The 18251-nt window shown below is 43.1% G+C and overlaps 2 protein-coding genes across 6 annotated transcripts in view; one reads left to right on the plus strand and one right to left on the minus strand.

The window, feature by feature from the left end:
* CDK19 (cyclin dependent kinase 19) overlaps positions 1–10805 on the minus strand; it is a 200354-nt gene extending 189549 nt beyond the window's left edge. The window contains exon 1 of one of the 4 annotated variants that reach the window (XM_037727449.1): positions 10510–10805. In XM_037727449.1, the coding sequence (XP_037583377.1) occupies positions 10510–10637 (128 nt within the window). In that variant the 5' untranslated portion in view covers positions 10638–10805. The remainder of the gene's footprint in view (positions 1–10509) is intronic. The other 3 variants (XM_017497437.2, XM_037727450.1, XM_017497438.2) reach the window with 3 other exon arrangements.
* Positions 10806–17853: 7048 nt separating this feature from the next.
* Positions 17854–18251, plus strand: part of LOC108281753 (nucleophosmin-like) — a 1809-nt gene continuing 1411 nt past the window's right edge. Inside the window, exon 1 of one of the 2 annotated variants that reach the window (XM_037727427.1) lies at positions 17854–18198. In XM_037727427.1, coding sequence (XP_037583355.1) covers positions 17854–18198 — 345 coding nt within the window. The remainder of the gene's footprint in view (positions 18199–18251) is intronic. The other variant, XM_037727428.1, reaches the window with a different exon arrangement.

The following is an 18251-nucleotide window of genomic DNA, read 5'->3' on the forward strand; positions in this document are numbered from 1 at the left end:
CTGACCTCGTGATCCACCCACCTCAGCCTCCCAAAGTGCTGGGATTACAGGTGTGAGCCATCACCCCCGGCCAAGTTAAAGATATTTTATAAGGACACCTGTTATTTGAGGACTTTACAGGTTTTTATGTCTCTTTAATCTATCACTCACTTCTGGATAAAAACTCAAACCCTCAATAAATAACTACTGCTGCACACTTGTATCCTGAATTACATCCTGTCTTCTCTCTTGAGACTCTACTTTATCCCGTACAATGCATGTTCAAACAGCTATTACAGGAAGTGTTGTACTATCAGCTAGTTATAAATGGACAAAAATCTTCAAATAGCTTTATCTGCTACTCCTTTATGGTTCTAGATACTATTTGGTTTTAAGAAATTGTCATGCTAGTTATTCGAAATATTAAAATGTACAAGTAAAAAAAGTTTGTCCCTTTGTTTTAGATTCCAAAATAGTACTAGCATTACATAGTCAAAACACTGTTAACAAGTTGATTTTTAAAAAAACACATTAGTTTTTAAACATCCAAACACTGTCACTCTAATCATTTACTACCAAGAAAATTGCAAATTGTAATATATTGCTTTAAAATCTTCTATACTGTCATCTAACCCTTAACTATAGAGTAATTTTTCAAAACAAATAGTTGTCTTTCAGTATAGCTGGAGGGTTGGTTCCAGGACCTCTGCATATACCAAAATCCACACACACATTCAGGTCCTGCAGTTGGCCCTGGAGAGCCCGCCTATACAAAAAGTCAGCCCTCATATAGGTAGTTTTCACAAATCTGTGTATAAGTGGACCCACACAGTTCAAACTCCTGCTGTTCAAGGGTCAACTGTACACAATTTACACCACATGTTAACTTATTTGTCTAGCATATCAAGTTCAAAAATAGAGTACACAATATTTTCTATACTTTAAAAAATAAAAACACTTAATTCATCAATATTGGCATAGATTGCATTAAAAACCTTTTCATGGAGCTACTCTTCCTACGTAAAACTCAGAGATACACCTTTCCCATGCTGCTAAAACAGTAGCTTAAGAAAGTAGCTTGAACCTGGAGGTGGAGGCTGCAGTGAGCCAAGTTCGCACCACTGCACCCCAGATTCTACAACAAAATGAAACTGTCTCAAAAAAAAAAACAAAAAGTAACTTGTGCTTCCCTTAACAAATTATTTGTAGCTCATTTTTACATTTTAATTATTATTTTTTTCTTTTACATGGTTGCCTACATGCAGATGTTTTAATTATTATTGTCGGCTGGGTGCAGTGGCTCATACCTGTAATCCCAGCACTTTGGGAGGCCGAGGTGGGCAGATTACCTGAGGTCATGAATTCGAGAGCAGCCTAGCAAACATGGTGAAACCCCACCTCTACTAAAAAATACAAAATTAGCCGGGCACAGTGGCACATTCCTGTAATCCCAGCTACTTGGGAGGCTGAGGCAGGAGAATCACTTGAACCTGGGAGGCAGAGGTTGCAGTGAGCCAAGATAATGCCATTGCACTCCAGCCTGGGCAAGAAGATAAAAAAAAAAAAAAAAAAAAAAAAAAAAAAACAAAAAAAAAAAAAAAAAAAAAATTATTAGTCTTAACATTTCACTTCCTTATTCTTAGCCAATCCCCCATCTCCAGTCTTTAGATGCTTACATCTTATACATCACCATATTAGTAAACCATTCCAAGCCATTACTTCCAAAGGTTAACAGCTTCTAGGAATTTAACACATTAATAGATACAAAATGCTGTGCTTACTAGGATATTCACTTCAGTGTTAGTACAAGCAGAAGACTGGAGACAGCCAATGATATAAGTCAATACAATGGGATGTAACAAAACTATTCAGAGAAACAAGGCATCTCTACATAGGTATGTCATGATATTTAAGTAGTGTTTAAGATTAAAAATATGGGCCAGGCATGGTGGCTAACGCCTGCAATCCCAGCACTTTGGGAGGCTGAGGCAGATGGATCACTTGAGGTCAAGAGTTTGAGACCAGCCTGGCCAACATGGTGAAACCCCATCTCTACTAAAAATACAAAAAATTATCTGGGTGTGGTAGTGTGTGCCTGTAGTCCCAGCTACTTGGGAGGCTAAAGCAGGAAAATTGCTTGAACCTAGGAGGTGGAGGTGGCAGTGAGCCAAGATCTTGCCACTGCACTCTAGCCTGGGTTACAAAGCAAGACTCCATCTCAATAAATAACTTAATTAATTAAAAATAAAAATAGGCCAGGCGCAGTGGCTCACAACTGTAATCCCAGCACTTTGGGAGGCCAAGGCGGGTGGATCACAAGGTCAAGAGATCGAGATCATCCTGGTCAACACAGTGAAACATCGTCTCTACTAAAAATACAAAAATTAGCTGGGCTTGGTGACATGTGTCTATAGTCCCAACTACTCAGGAGGCTGAGGCAGAATTGCTTGAACCAGGAAAGCAGAGGTTGCAGCGAGCTGAGATTGCTACATGCACTCCAGCCTGGCGACAGAGCAAGAGTCTGTCTTCTCAAAAAATATATACAAAATTAGCCAGGCATGGTGGTGCATTCCTGTAATCCCAGCTACTCTGGAGTCTAAGGCAGGAAAATCCATTGAACCTGGGAGGCAGAGGTCGCAATGAGCCGAGATTGCACCATTGCACTCCAGCCTGGGCAACAAGAGCAAAACTCCATCTCAAAAATAAACAAAAAAATTAAAATAAAAATAGGGCCAAGCATGATGGCTTATGCCTATAACCCCAGCACTTTGGGACGCCAGGAGTTCGAGCCCAGCCTGGGAGATATAGCAAGACCTTATCTCTACAGATAATTTGAAAAAAACAAAAACAAAAACAAAAAAAACCAGCTGGGCGTGGCCCACATTTGTAGTTCCAGCTACTTAGGAGGTTGAGGTGACAATTGCTTGAGCCCAAGCGACAGAATTGCTTGAGCCCAAGCAGTCAAAGCTACAGTGAGCCATGATCTAAAAACAGAGAAGTATGCAGCACACTAGCATGTCATATTTAATGACACCTTTAAGTTAACACACATACACGTACCCCAGAAGAAAATCCCTCTTAAAGGATAACCAAGAATGACTGCCTCTAAAAAAGGGAAACAATGGCTGGGAAAGGAATGACTTATGTTATACTGGTGGTTTGTTTTTGTTTTTTTGAGACAGAGTCTCATTTTCACCCAGTATGGAGTGCAGTGATGCAATATTCTGCCTCCTGGGTTCAAGTAATTCTTGTGCCTTAGTGGGATTACAGGTCTGTAATACCACAACTGGCTAATTTTTTGTATTTTTAGTACAGACGGGGTTTTCACTGTTGGCAAGGCTGGCCTTGATCCTCTTGCCTCAAGTGATCTGCCCACCTTGGCCTCGCAAAGTGCTGGGATTATAGGCATGAGCCACCGCATCCAGCCACATTGTATATTTTTACACATATATACTATTTACAAACTTTTGTTTTTTTGAGATGGAGTCTTGGTCTGTCACCCAGGCTGGAGTGCAATGGCGCAGTTTCAGCTCACTGCAACCTCCACCTCCCAGGTTCAAGCGATTCTCCTGCCTCAATGACTCCCAATTAGCTGGGATTACAGGTGCCCATCACCACACCCAGCTAATTTTTGTATTTTTAGTCGAGACAAGGTTTCACCAAGTTAGCCAGGCTGGTCTCAAACTCCTGACCTCATCATCTGCCCACCTCGGCCTCCCAAAGTGCTGGGATTACAGACATTAGCCACTGAACCCAGCCACAAACATGTTTTTTTTAATCTTTTTTTTTTTTTAAGAGTCTCATTCTGTTGCCCATGCTAAAGTGCAGTGGCATCATCATAGCTCATTACAGCCTCAAACTCCTGGGCTCAAGAATTCCTCCCACCTCATCCAGCCATAAAATACTTTTTTGAAACACTAATAAAATGTCCTTGATTCCATTCATAAATTGATAGTTCTTCAAATATTGCTTTATCAAGCTATTTCAGCCTTAATACTTCTCCTCTAATTTGAAAGAAGAGATAATAGTTTTCCTATTTGTCCATATCCTCATTTGTACATTTTTATTGAAAGCTCACTTGATGGATCAGAGAATTGTTACTAAGCCAGTCATCCAAAGACTCTAAACCTACACAGTCCAATGTAATAGCTACTAATTCATTTCTCAATCACACTAACTACATTCCAGTAATCAATACCTGTGTGTGGCTTGCGGCTAGCATACTGGACAGCACGGATGCAGAACATTTTCAGATCACTGCAGAAAGTTCTATTGAACATCAGTGCTCTACACCAGGGGTCAGCAAACTACAGCCTGCAAACCAAATTCAGCCAACCATTTATTTGTGCAAATAAAGCTCTATTGGAACACAGTCATCCTTTCCATATTGGTTTATGTACTATCTGTGGATGCTTTGGCACTACAATAGAGTTGAGTACAGAGAGAGTATGGCCCAAAAGGCCCAAAGTATTTAGTATCTGTTTCTTTACAGAAAAAGTTTGCTGACCAATGCTCTAGATTATCAAATTTCATTGAAAATGAAAACACTCTCCTACTTCAGCCTCCAAGTAGCTGGGATTACAGGTACAAGCCACCATGCCCGGCTAATTTTTTTTGTATTTTTTAGTAGAGATGGGGGTTTCACCATGTTGGCCAGTCTGGTCTTGAACTCCTGACCTTGTGATCGGCCCACCTCAGCCTCCCAAAGTGCTGGGATTACAGGTGTGAGCCACTGCACCCAGCCGAAAAAGAAACAATAATTTCCCTTGGGCCTCAAGAAGTTTTTGAAGGCTTGCACTGCAAAAATGACAAACCAGTTAAACATAAACTAATGTCCACTTCATTTGCTAAGTGTTAAAGATACTTAATTTTTTAACATAAATCCAAAAAACCAAAACGTTTCCTATAATGTATTTAAATACTGATATTTTCTAAGCATCTCTATAAAATAGCTAGTTAGAACCACAGAAACAGATTATTAGTCTAGCAATTCTAAAAGAGCTGGCTAAGAGAAAATAATGCTTACTATTTCCCAAAAATATGCCTTTTTTTCTTTAAAAAAATAACAGTATCTATTTTTTTTAAATGGGCTAGGCACAGTGGTTCATGTTTGCAATCCCAGCACTTTGGGCGGCTGAAGCAGAAGGATCACTGGAGCCCAGGAGTTTGAGACCAGCCTGGGCAACACAGTGAGACCTCATCTCTGCAAAACAACAACAACAAAATTAGCCAGCATGCACACCTGTGGTCCTAGCTACTCAGCAGACTGAGGCAGGACAATCACTTGAGCCCAGGAGTTAAAGGCTACAGTCAGCTAAGACTGCGTGACTGCACTCCAGCCTTGGTGACAGAGTAAGACCACTTCAAGGAAAAAAAAAAAAGAAAAAAGAAATTTATCAACTGTTCGGAAAAGCAGCACATTTCTTAGAAAAAATACACTAGAAATATTTACATCTACCCAACTATGTCACGTAACATCACTCTATTTCAGGCTTTCAAAACAATTACTGAAAACACTGCTTTTTAAGAAAAGCAAATAAACATTTTTAAAGGAATTTGGTCTGCTTTTAAGATCAGTGAAACATATCTACCAATGAAGAGCATTTTTAATTGAATATAATTTTGAGTGTGTATTATGTGCCCAATTCTTTACAAAGCACTAGAAATAGAATAATGATCCTTTTGCAGCTAGTAATCTATGAGGCAAATGAGAATCACCTGTAGTGACTTTATATAGGTAAGAACAAAGGGGTAGAAACATAGCTAAGGAGTACACTGAGTAAGAGAAGGCTCTGAGGAGGACAGCTATTTGAGTTGGGTATTGAAGCATGAGCAGTTTGACAGGTTTTTAAGAGTAAGGTAAAACAGGGAAGCAGGAATGGCACAGCAACACCATTGTAGAGTGAATGTAGAAAAAAGAAAATTAGACATAAAAGGACTTAAGTGCCAGAAAATATGAGTTCAATGCTACAGAAGTATACAGCTTGAATGCACTGGAAAAAAAGAAATGGTGGCAAGTATCAAGACTACAGACTTCAGGGTCTGAATGCAAATATCCTTACATGCCAAACTAAGGAATTAAGATTGGATCTAAGTCTCAAGCATGATTCATGCGAGAGTGAGGAGAGAAAGATGAGAGATTGGATCTGATAGTATAAGCCATAGCAAACGTAAGAATTTTCCAAAAGAGATATGACACGATTTTATAGGAAAATGACACTAGCAGCAATTTGGATCTTTGACTATAGTGAAAGACCAATCAGCCACTATCCAAATCAGAAATAATGGCCAAAAGTCTTGATAGTGAAGATGAAGAAAAAAACAGATTAAAAGCCGCAGCTACATGTAGTACAATCTACAGTCCCGCACTCCCACTTTATGTGTCCTTTATGTGTGATAATTTCCCTTTTTCATATTTTTTAATATAAATGCACTTCTGGCATGGAAAAAAGTTTATTAAGTTATCAAGCCTGGAGGTAAGATGACCTTTTTTTGTTTTCCCTCCCATGGTATCAGGAAGGAAAATGCAAGAAGGCCAAGTTAGATGTGGATTACAGGCTATCTCTGCTGTGAGACTGTGAGCATGACAGTTAACCTCTCAAAACTCTAGGTTTCTCATTTGTAAAAAGAGGAAATTGAACTAGGTGATCTTAAACTTTGTAAAGTTCTAATACTCTAATCATACTGATAAATCTTCAATGTTCTGTAAGTATCCAATAAAAATGCAAATAAAATAATCTAATTACAAACCGATTGTGAAAAACCCATCAAAGGCAAATACTATTGTTTTACCTATATGCGTCTACATGGACTTATTATTTGTGAATAATTTCATGACATACATTATGTAGTCATTAACCACTCATTTGAAACCCTGACGAAACAAACTCTACAAGCTGTGTCAGCCACGCATGCCACCATGCTCAGCTAATTTTTGTATTTTTAGTAGCGATGGGGTTTCCTCTTGTTGCTGAGGCTGGTCTCCCAGTCTCATGTGATCCACCCGCCTCAGCTTCCCAAAGTGCTGGGATTATAGGCTTGAGTCATAGGGCGCAGCCAATAAAAGAACTTTTTAAAAATATTCCTTTATCAATCAAATTTTTAAATGTTTCATACTGGAGAAATGCAGTCTTGAAATCTGTAACCATAAATTGTCATGTGTGACTTACTAATAATGAAAAAAAAATATTTTATGAATTCTTGCTTGTATTAAAAAGTTCAGAAATATTCCGAACTTGTTTCTCCTCAAGTCTAACATTTGGCTGGGTGTGGTGACATGAGCCTGTAGTGCCAGCACTTTGGGAGGCCAGGAGTTCAACCTGAACAACACAGCAAGACCCTGTCTCTATACAGCAAAAAAACAAATAAGAACAACTTTTAAGCCAGATTTTTTTTTATGGAAAAAGAGTTGGAGGTCCAGCATGGTGGCTCACACTTGTAATCCCAGCACTTTGGGAGGCTGAGGCAAGAGGATCACTTGAGCCCAGGAGTTCAAGACCAGCCCACGCAACACAGCAAGACACTGTCTCCACAAAAAAAATATTCAAAAGTATAAATACTAAATAAAAAGGAGAGTTGGGTCAAAAGCTTCTCTTTCAAAACAAAAAGGTGAACAAAAAACATTTTTAATTAAAGGCAAAAAAAAAAAAACTCAGACATAAATCTTGCATTTTCAGCTTGTTATAAATTTATGTAATATAATTAACACCACATGGGGCCGGGCACGGTGGCTCACGCCTGCAATCCCAGCACTTTGGGAGGCCGAGGTGAGTGGATCACGAGATCAGGAGTTCAAGACCAGCCTGGCCAATATGGTACAACCCCATCTCTACTAAAAATACAAAAATTAGCTGGGCATGGTGGTGGGCACCTGCAGTCTCAGCTACTCAGGAGGCTGAGGCAGAAGAATAGCTTAAACCTGAGAGGCAGAGGTTACAGTGAGCCGATTGAGCCACTGCACTCCAGTCTCGGTGAGAGCAAGATGCCATCTCAAAAAAATAATAATAATTAACATTGCCTAAATTAAAGTCATACTTCAAGAGAATAACATTTAAGATTTTGTAAACTGTATTAAACAATTATATTTTATGTCAAGTTACTTCTTCAAATATTTCTTCTCAAGACCTGAACAACGCTTTGGTTATATACATTAAATACACCAGAATCATTTCTCTTTAATATAACCTGTGTGATTTCTGGCTCCCTTAAATAGCATTATGCATTTTCTGAGTTAACCAAAATAAAATCTGGAAAGAGCTAAACTGTAATCTACCACGATCAGAGTGTAAAATCCTTTACTATGCAAATCTGCCTCACAATTTAAAACAATTTAAAAAAAAAAAAATTTTTTGTAAACGTGAACCCACAGGACACAGATGTTCTTTCAAATTGTTGGTATCAATGAACATAAAACTAATCCCACTACCAACCCACAAGAGATGTGGGTGTTTACTGTAAAGTTGCAAATCTCAACCAGATTTGTCGTCCAGGAAAAAAGCCTTTATTATGGCTTTTTTTTACATGTAACATAGTGATTTTAACTAATGCTTTCAGATCCTAAGTGTTTTTTTTTTTTAGAAAAAAAGAGCGTTATATTTTGAAGACACACAAACTAATCTTACTCTACTAAAGAAGCTTTATTAATTCTAATTAACAAATTTCACTCAAAAAGGAAGTGTATTCGAATCAAATACTTTATTAGAGGGGAGAATATTCAAAAAGAATAGAAGCAGGTACTATCTGGTTTTTGTTTTAAGCCCATACTATTCAAATACAATTCAGAAGCAGAATTTTTAACTTCTTAAAAGTTCCCTAATAAAAGAAAGCTACTTTAACAAAAAACAAAAACCCACTAAGATACATTTTTTTAAACCTAAAGTATATTACAAAGTTAGCATGAGGAGTATGGGAAAAACCAACCTCAGATTGATTAACAATGTCCAAACAGGAAAACTGGATGTGCTTTCCCCAAATATATCCGATAAGATTTCTACAAGAACCCTAGTATAACAGGTAGAATGGATATTCCAAAACCAAAATATGTTAATTACAGTACCTCACATTCCATGATAAGCATTCAAGGACACCTGGTAATTAAAGGAATTATGAGAAACAACTGATACCTTGAAGCCTGTTCAGCGATTACAAGATTAAAAAAAACTCCGCAATAATAATAATCCTTTATACTTGGATAGTACTTTGCAATTTTCACGATACCTTATGATAAAGCATTTTATAGAGTTGTGTTTGTTTTATGAAATTAGTGCATACGCACATAACCTACTTTAGTCCTAGAGTTCATATACCAACCACATCAAATTATAACAGCGTGCACAAAGATAAGCGGCACTTCAAATGTTACTAACGTCACTGTGGCTGATCAGTTTATTCAGAAATGTTCCGTTACAATTCTCTTCCGTAGAGAGTCTAACTCTCTTTAAAGTCTATGCTGGACAGGGTTATCTTCCTGGGTCCCTAACCTTGGGGGAGGGTAATTCCTGCCAAGGAGCTGGTTCCACCAGTCCTGCTGTAGCTGCTGTCTGCCCTCCAGGACCAAGGAAGAATAGCCATTGTCAATACATTATCCAGCTCTTCTTATCCTAAAAGGACAATCAGTAAAAGCTTCCCAAGGTGTTCCTACAGCTCTCCCTCAACTCCTGGAAAAACACAGGTTCAGGGCAAGCTGTCACTCATTCCCTTCTAGATAATCTAGGTACTCGATAAACCCCAGCCCGCAGTCATCTCGCAGAGGATGGAGTAGAGGACAAAATTCCCAAGATACCCAAGGGGCTACGGGGTAGAGGGTGGGTAGCAGGGAACTGAGCCAACTCTTAAGTTACCGCGTGCGAAACGCAGCTGGCCCGACAGGAGGTCTCCTTCGAGGGGGAAGATACGCAATTCAGAATGTGCGAATAAGAAATCCGCTGGGCAAACAACAGGGATAGGAGGACCGCACCGAGGGGCCAACGGGCCGGCCAGCCTCAGGATCGGAGATCGCGGCTGGGGGCGGCGCTGCCCGGCCAGTCAGAGTCGCGGGGCTGGCGAGGACCCCGGGCCGTGTTCGCAAGACGGCCTCCCAGGCGAGGTTTCAAACCGCCGCCCCCGCGAGGCGCTCAGCCGATTGGAAGTTCCACAACGACCGTCACTACCTAGGGCCGAAGAGGTAACTCCGCGGCGGAGCTCTCACTGCCCGCTGCGTTCCCTCGAGGCCAGACCCCACAAACTCCTCCTCCACCGTGGTCCCAACTCGAGTCCCGCCGCAGTCTCCGACCACTTGGAGGGCGCCCCTCTGGGACGGGACCGACGCCTCGGACCGGGCTGCGCCGCGGGAGTTCGAGGGGCGCAACGGGGCCGCGCGGGGGAGGCAGGCGGAACCGGCGCCCCTCGAAGTGCATCTCCGGACACCGCCCCGCGACCCCCTCCGCCTCGCCCCTCGCGCACGGCCCGACTGGGCTCCGACCCACCCATCCCGCCTGGTGGCGGGCAGGGCGATGACCCGAGCGAGCCGACTCCTCCCGACCCTGCTCTTACCCATCTTTCCGCCTCGCCTTGTAGACGTGCCCGTAGGTGCCGCGTCCCACTTTGCACCCTTCGTACTCAAACAAATCCTCCACCCGCTCCCGCTCCGCCGCCAGCTTCGCCTTGAAATCATAATCCATTGTCTGCTTCCCCCATAGAGGCACGGGACGCGGGGGCCGCTGCCGCTCAGTCCCTCCTCCTCCTCCCCCCGCGACCGCCGCTCCACTTCTCCAACAGCCTCCTCTCGGGCGCGCGCGCGCCGCCCGCCGCTCCGCGGTCCGCCTTCAGCAAGGAACTCCTCGGCGGCCGAGGCAGCCGCCTCCTTCACCTCTTCCTCCTCCTCCTCCGCGACGGCGGCGGCAGCAGCGGCTCCCGCAGGCACCCCCAGTCCCGCCTCCTCCCTTCATTTCCTTGTTTTGGAACCTGGTGGGCCGCGCCGTGGCTTCCTCGAGCTCATTAACGAACCCGCCGGCCCGCCCCATGGTTGCGGAGGCTCCTGGGAAACGTAGTCTCCAAGGCCACAGCGGCCCGGGCGGTTTGATCAACCTAAGAAATACAGCTCCCAGATTACCTCGGGCCGCCACAGCCTCGCCCCTACAAGGCATGCGCGCCTGCGCACCAGCTCCCCACCCCCAACCCCCGCCTCAGGTAGCGCCGGGCTCCCGGTTCTTGTGAAGGCAGAAAGCTCAAAGTTCTAGTGTGTTTGCTGTGGTTTTCAGGGAGGCACGGGAAAACAGGGCCTTACTCTAGTGAGAAGGGGATACTCCACTGTAACTATCCCCACGCGGAGAGAATGGAAAGCATTAAATCACCACCTTGCTGAGGGGTTGGCTGCAGTGGCTCGGCAGGCGAGGGCTGGTGAGGACAGTTGTACCGCAGCTTGTTTGTTTTCTAGGGCAATAGGTCCGCCTACTGCCCCGCCCCCCATCCCGCTGCTCATTGGAGGGGGTGGAGAATGACGTCCTTGTTGGTGCGTAGGTATCCCCAAGCTTTGGCTTCTTTCCCGCTCTTGATTGGTGATTGGATGTGCTCCATTCTTTCTGATAGGTTGATCTTTTTTCTTTACGATGCAAAAACCGTATTTCAAAAACTGAACCTTCAGCAGTTTCTTAGTTCCTGCCTTGACCAGAGGAGAACCTGCAACTTCTGAGCCCCGGCAGCCAATCATCATTTTCTTGGAACTCTAGTCAGTTTTCTCTTAGCATATGCGGTTCCCGTAGCCAGGCTTTGGCCATCTGTCTAAGGATAATTGAAAGTGCCTGGAGGAAGCATGTTTTAAAACGATCCTTTGGGTTGAATTGTAAAGGATTTTTTACGGCCTATTCATGATGCTGAGGTTCTCCTAGAATGTTTAAGAAAGCTCCTTTAGTTAGGGTGAACGTTGATTGATTTCCTTGTATTGGGGCTCAGGACACACCACCCCAGATTATAGCTGAAGGAATACAGAATATGCACCCCAAAATATGCCACTAGGGCATATTGATTTTTTTCAGCAAAAATAAACGAAGATCCAGCCACACAGGAAAATGCTTCACTTTCCCCTCTACTGCCTAAAATAAAGGACAAAACTCTCCTTTTGTGAAGAGAAATTTACATTTCTAAAGGAAATTTTCATAATTAAAGGAATCTGTACCAGAAAGAGAGCTGCTCCTAATTAACTTTTATCATGTGGGGTACTTTTATCTGCATAAAAGTCAACCTTTATTCACCTTACATTTTCTCCTCTTATTCTCCCTTAACTTGTCTCCACCACCCCTGGAAGCCCCAAGCCGTACTTTTATTTTGAAGAGACTGGCCTTGCCGTGTTTCCCAGGCTGGCCTCCAACTCCTGGGCTCAAGGATCCTCCTGCCTCAAACTCCTGAGTAGCAGGGATTACAGGTTCGTGCCACCATGCAGAGTCCCACTTCCTTTCTGAGGTCAGGATGTATTGTAAGTGTCAAACATCTGGCCCTTCTTTGAGTCCCACATTTTGTGGGACTCTTGTGCATACATATGTAATTAAAATTGTTTTTCTCCTGTTAACCTGACTCATATCAATTTAGCTCATTAAGTGTGTATCCCAAGCATTTGGGACACTAGGCCCACCATTACAGGGGAGGAAACCCTTTTAGGTTCTCAAGAATCTAGAAGGGTTAATCTAGAAGGGTTTCCTCCCCTGTAATGGTGGGCCTAGTGTCCCAAATGCTTGGGATACACACTTAAACAGGATTTGTGCTAGGATAGGACATAACACCTTCATTAGGAGAACAAAGATGGGAAAGGTCAATTTCTTTCTTTCTTTTTTTTTTTTTTTGAGACAGAGTCTTGCTCTGTTGCCCAGGCTGTAGTGCAGTGGCGTGATCTGGGCTCACTGCAACTTCCACCTCCTGGGTTGAAGCGATTCTCCTGCCTCAGCCTCCTGAGTAGTTGGGACTGCAGGTGCCCACTATCACAGCCAGCAAATTTTTGTATTTTTAGTAGAGATGGGAGTTTCACCATATTGGCTAGGCTGGTCTCAAACTCCTGACCTTGTGATCCGGCTGCCTCGGCCTCCCAGTGCTGGGATTACAGGCGCAAGCCACCGCACCTGCCCGGGAATGGTCAATTCTACAGGAAGTGGTAGATAAAGAAAGTTAACAGTGAATTGCCTGCTAGGTTTTGAAAGAAGCTGAAAAACTAGAGGGAGGGAGCTATTAAAGACTTTTGAGCTAAGGAGAACTATAATAAGCCTTGTGTATTAAACAAATTCTGTGACAAAAGTGTTTAGGATCAATTAGAGGAAAGTGAGACTAGTAAAGAATCTATTGCAATAGTACGGTGGAAACAAGGATCTGAACCACAGAAGAACAGTGCTGACTATGAGAAAAAAGCACATCCTAGAATTATTTAGGAATAAAATTTAACAGGACTTAGTAATTACTAATTACTTAAATGTTGGATTAAAGGAGAGGGAAGAATCCAAGATAACTTTGAGAATTTTTACTTCAATATGGTAACACTTTTGGAAAGTTAGGAAACACAGGGATGGGAGCAATTTTTGAGAGAAAGATAAACTTGGCTGGGGCATATTGAATTCAAAGTGCCTACGGGGGCATCAAGATAGAAATAACTGTCAGGCATTTGAACCACAGTAACTCCATCTTGAATAGGGTAGAATAAGGCTGATTGATACCTTGCTGGGCTGCATTCCCAGGAGGTTAGGCATTCTTAGTCACAGGATGAGATAGGAAGCCAGCACAAGACACAGATCACAAAGACTCCGCTGATAAAACCAGATGCAATAAAGAAGCTGGCCAAAACCCACCAAAACCAGGATGCCGACCACTGCTCTGCTCACTGACCTCTGCACTCCTGGCTGCTCATTATATGTTAGTTATAATGCATTAGCATGCTAAAAGACACTCCCACCAGCGCCATGATGGTTTACAAATGCCATGGTAACTTCAGAAGTTACCCTATAAAGTTTAAAAAGGGGAGGAACTCTTACTTCCAGGAAATCCTCACCTCTTTCCCAGAAAAACTTGTGAATAATCTATCCACCCCTTGTTTATCATGTAATCAAGAAATAACTATAAGTATACTCGGTGGAGCAGCCCATATCTCTGTTCTGCCTGTGGAGTAGCCATTCTTTTGTTTACTTCTCCAGTAAACTTGCTTTCACTTTATGGACTCACCCCAATTTTTTCCTTTTTTGAAGCAGAGTTTCACTCTTGTTGCCCAGGCTGGAGTACAATGGTGTGATCTCGGCTCACTGCAACCTCTGTCTTGAACCGGGTTCAAGCAATTCTCCTGCCTCAGCCTCCCATGAAGCTGGGATTACAGACACACCCCGCCACACCTGGCTAACTTTTATATATTTAGTACACACAGGGTTTCTCCATGTTGGTCAGACTGGTCTTGAGCCCCCGACCTCAAGTGGTCTGTCCGCCTCAGCCTCACAAAATGCTGGGATTACAGGCGTGAGCCACCACATCCAGCCCCAAATTCTTTCTTTTTTTTTTTTTTAAGGCAGGGTCTCGCTATATTGCCCAGGCTGGAATGCAGTGGCTATTCACAGGCACAATCCCACTACTGATCAGCACGGGAGTTTTGACCTGCTCCGTTTCTGACCTGGGCCAGTTCACCCCTCCTTAGGCAACCTGGTGGTCCCCAACTCTCAGGAGGTCACCATATTGATGCTGAACTTAATGCGGACACCCGATCGGCATAGCGTGCTACAGCCCAGAACTCCTGGACACAAGAGATCCTACAGGCCCGCGCCACCGCGCCTGGCCCAAATTCTTTCTTGAGTGAGCTCCAAGAACTTTCTCTGGGGGTTTGGATCGCGACCTCTTTACAGTAACATAACCAGTAAACAGATGAATATTTTTACTTGCCAATAAGAAATTTGGCCTAAATGTACAAATTTAGAAGTCATCAGTGTATGATGGTAAGATAGGGAGAATATTTTTGGTTGCCTGCTGTTTATAAATATGGGGTTTTGCATTTGATATGTCATCAAACTCCCATTTTTTTTTTTTTTTTTTTTTTTTTTTTTTAGTCCCGTTTTTTTTTTTTTTTTTTTTTTTTTTTTTTTTTGAGATGGAGTCTCACTCTGTCACTCAGGCTGGAGTGCAGTGGCACGGTCTTGGCTCACTGCAACCTCCGCCTCCTGGGTTCAAGCAATTCTCCTGCTTCAGCCTCCTCAGTAGCTGGGTTTACAGGAGCCCACCACCACACCCAGCTAATTTTTGTATTTTTAGTAGAGACGGGGTGTCACCATGTTGGTCAGTCTGGTCTCAAACTCCTGACATTATCATCCTCCTGCCAAGTCCTCCCAAAGTGCTGGGATTACAGGCTTGAGCCACCGCGCCCGGCCGTAAATGATTCTTATTAGAAACTAAATGGGCCCAGTGTAGTGGCTCACACCTGTAATCCCAGCACTTTGGGAGGCCGAAGTGGGCTGATCACTTGAGGTCAGGAGTTCGAGACCAGCCTGGCCAACATGCTGAAACCCTGTCTCTACTAAATATACACAAATTATCAGGGCATGGTGGTGCTTGCCTGTAATCCTAGCTACTGAGATTACAGGGACAGAGGATTGAGAAATGGTGGCAGCAGGGAGGCAGCAGCTGGAGGCTGCTTTAGTTCATCATGGCAAAGTGCCATATTTTGGAGTATTATTTTCTGAGACCCAACATGTTCTATTTTTCCCATTTTACATGTAAACACACTGAGACAGCTAGTAAATTGCAGAGTCAGGGTTGAAAGAATATGTACTTGGGGGGTAAATAGAAAGTGGAAAAGTGGCCCGGGCATGGTGGCTAACGCCTGTAATCCCAGCCCTTTGGGAGGCTGAGGCGGGTAGATCACAAGGTAGGGAGATTGAGAACATCTTGGCCAATTTGGTGAAACCCCATCTCTACTAAAAGTACAAAAATTAGCTGGGCATGGTGGCGTACACCTGGAATCCAAGTTACTCTGGAGGCTGAGGCAGGAGAATCACTTGAACCTAGGAGGTGGAGGTTGCAGTGAGCTGAGATCATGCCACTGTACTCCAACCTGGGTGACAAGAGCAAAACTCCATCTCAAAAAAAAAAAAGAAAGAAACTGGAAAAGTGTTTTAGTAAAAAATATAGATTATAAAAAGCTTAACTAAAAAAATTTAAATGTTTGACAACTCCCTGTGTTACCAAGGGCAAGAGGAAACAGATATTTTCCTGCATTGCCTATGGAAGTATATATTGGAAAAATATATACAGTATATACAATATATTTTTATTTTGACAACACCTTTTAAAATTACAAATGTAGATATGCTAAGACCCAGCATCTAAGAATTTATCCTATTATCCTACTAGACCATCTAGGAATTTATTCTACTATTATACCCCTTGTGCCATGACTTGCCTCCCAGACCCCTCTGCAGGACTAAAGAATGTATCCTCAGGCCAGACAGGGTGGCTCATGTCTATAATCTTAACACTTTGGTAGGCTGAGGCAGGAGGATTGCTTGAGACCAGACATTCAAGACCAGCCTGAGCAACATAGCAAGACTCCAAAAGAAGGAAAAAAGCAGGGGGTGGAGAAAGAAGGGAAAGAGAGAAGAGAAGGGGGGAAGGAAGGGGAAGGGCAGGAAGAAATTATTCTCCCAAGATGTTGCTGGGAGTATTGCTATAGACACCTTTCAGCTGTCAGCCCTCTTCAGGAATTGCCTGGCTAAAGTGGCACCTCACCTAGTGTCATGCCATTTCCCTAAAGCAGCCTATATCCAATGATGGATCACTGCAGGGGTATAAAACCCCCGATTTCTCATCCCATTTCTGGACTGAAATTGTTACCAAATGTGGGTTTGACCGCTTGCTGCTTGCAAAACAAATCAACAAGGTTGGCCAGGCACTGTGGCTCACACCTGTAATCACAACACTTTGGGAGGCCAAGGCAGAAAGATTGCTTGAACCCAGGAGTTTGAGACTAGCCTAGGCAATATAGTGATATGCCATCTCTACAAATAATAGAAAAATTAGGTAGGCATGGCACGCGTCTGTAGTTCCAGCTACTTGGGAGGCTGAGGCAAGAGGATCAATTGAGCCCAGGAAGTCCAGGCTGCAGTGATCCATAATTGTATCAATGTACTCCAGCCTGGGAGATAGGGCAAGACCCTGTCTCAAAAACAAAAACAAATGAACAAGATCAAGATATGGTAGCAGGTGAGTGACTTTATTACAAACTAAAGCCAGCAGTGGGGAATACAATCCAGGTTATTGTCTCAGTGAAACCACCTCAAATTTCCAAGTGAAATGGAGGGTTTAGGAAGGGAAGGTTTTGGCATGGAGGGTGTGCAGGGGGTGAGTCAGGGCAGGTCAATGTGACTTGTTCCCATAACTTGACTTATTTCTCTATCTGGTGAATGGGTAGGCACCATCTTAGGCTCCAGTAGCCATGAAGCAATTTCCTGGTGGGGGCGATTTCCATAGTTGCCTGTATTGTTTCAAGATTTAGTCTCTGAAACTTTTAAGCAAACATAGTAAATACACGAGTATGAAATAAGTGTGAAGGGTACCTAGTGGAAAGAAGGAGTATAAAGGTTACTATTTCCTTACTGAAAAGTAATACAAAGGGCCAAAGAAGGAAAAGAGGGGGAAATAAACAAAGCTTAAAAACAGGATACTAAGTTACAAAATACCTGTGGGGTTAATTGAGCCCATCATTAAGTTGCAGACCAACTTCTCAGTCTCCCCAATCCTGTGTTCCTCCTTTCCCTTCAGTAGATATTGAACCACACCCTAATAAACCAATTATCCTGGTGTGATTCCCTCCTGCACAGCTGTTCTTTTGAGCAGTGGTCATTTATCTCTGCCCGCCTTCTCTTCTACTTAAGTGTGTTCCGCCACCCGATGGAAGATTCGATGGACATGGACATGAGCCCCCTGAGGCCCCGGAACTATCTTTTCAGTTGTGAATTAAAGGCTGACAAAGATGATCACTTCAAAGTGGATAATGATGAAAATGAGCACCAGTTATCTTTAAGAATGGTCAGTTTAGGGGCTGGTGCAAAGGATGAATTGTACATTGTTGAAGCAAAGGCAATGAATTCTGAAGGCAGTCCAATTAAAGTAACACTGGCAACTTTGAAAATGTCTGTACAGCCAACGGTTTCCCTTGGGGGCTTTGAAATAAAACCACCAGATGGCCGGGCGCGGTGGCTCAAGCCTGTAATCCCAGCACTTTGGGAGGCCGAGGCGGGTGGATCACGAGGTCAAGAGATCAAGACCATCCTGGTCAACATGGTGAA

The sequence above is a fragment of the Cebus imitator genome, unplaced genomic scaffold, assembly GCF_001604975.1.
Source record: "Cebus imitator isolate Cc_AM_T3 unplaced genomic scaffold, Cebus_imitator-1.0 Scaffold231, whole genome shotgun sequence".
Taxonomy (NCBI): Eukaryota; Metazoa; Chordata; class Mammalia; order Primates; family Cebidae; genus Cebus; species Cebus imitator.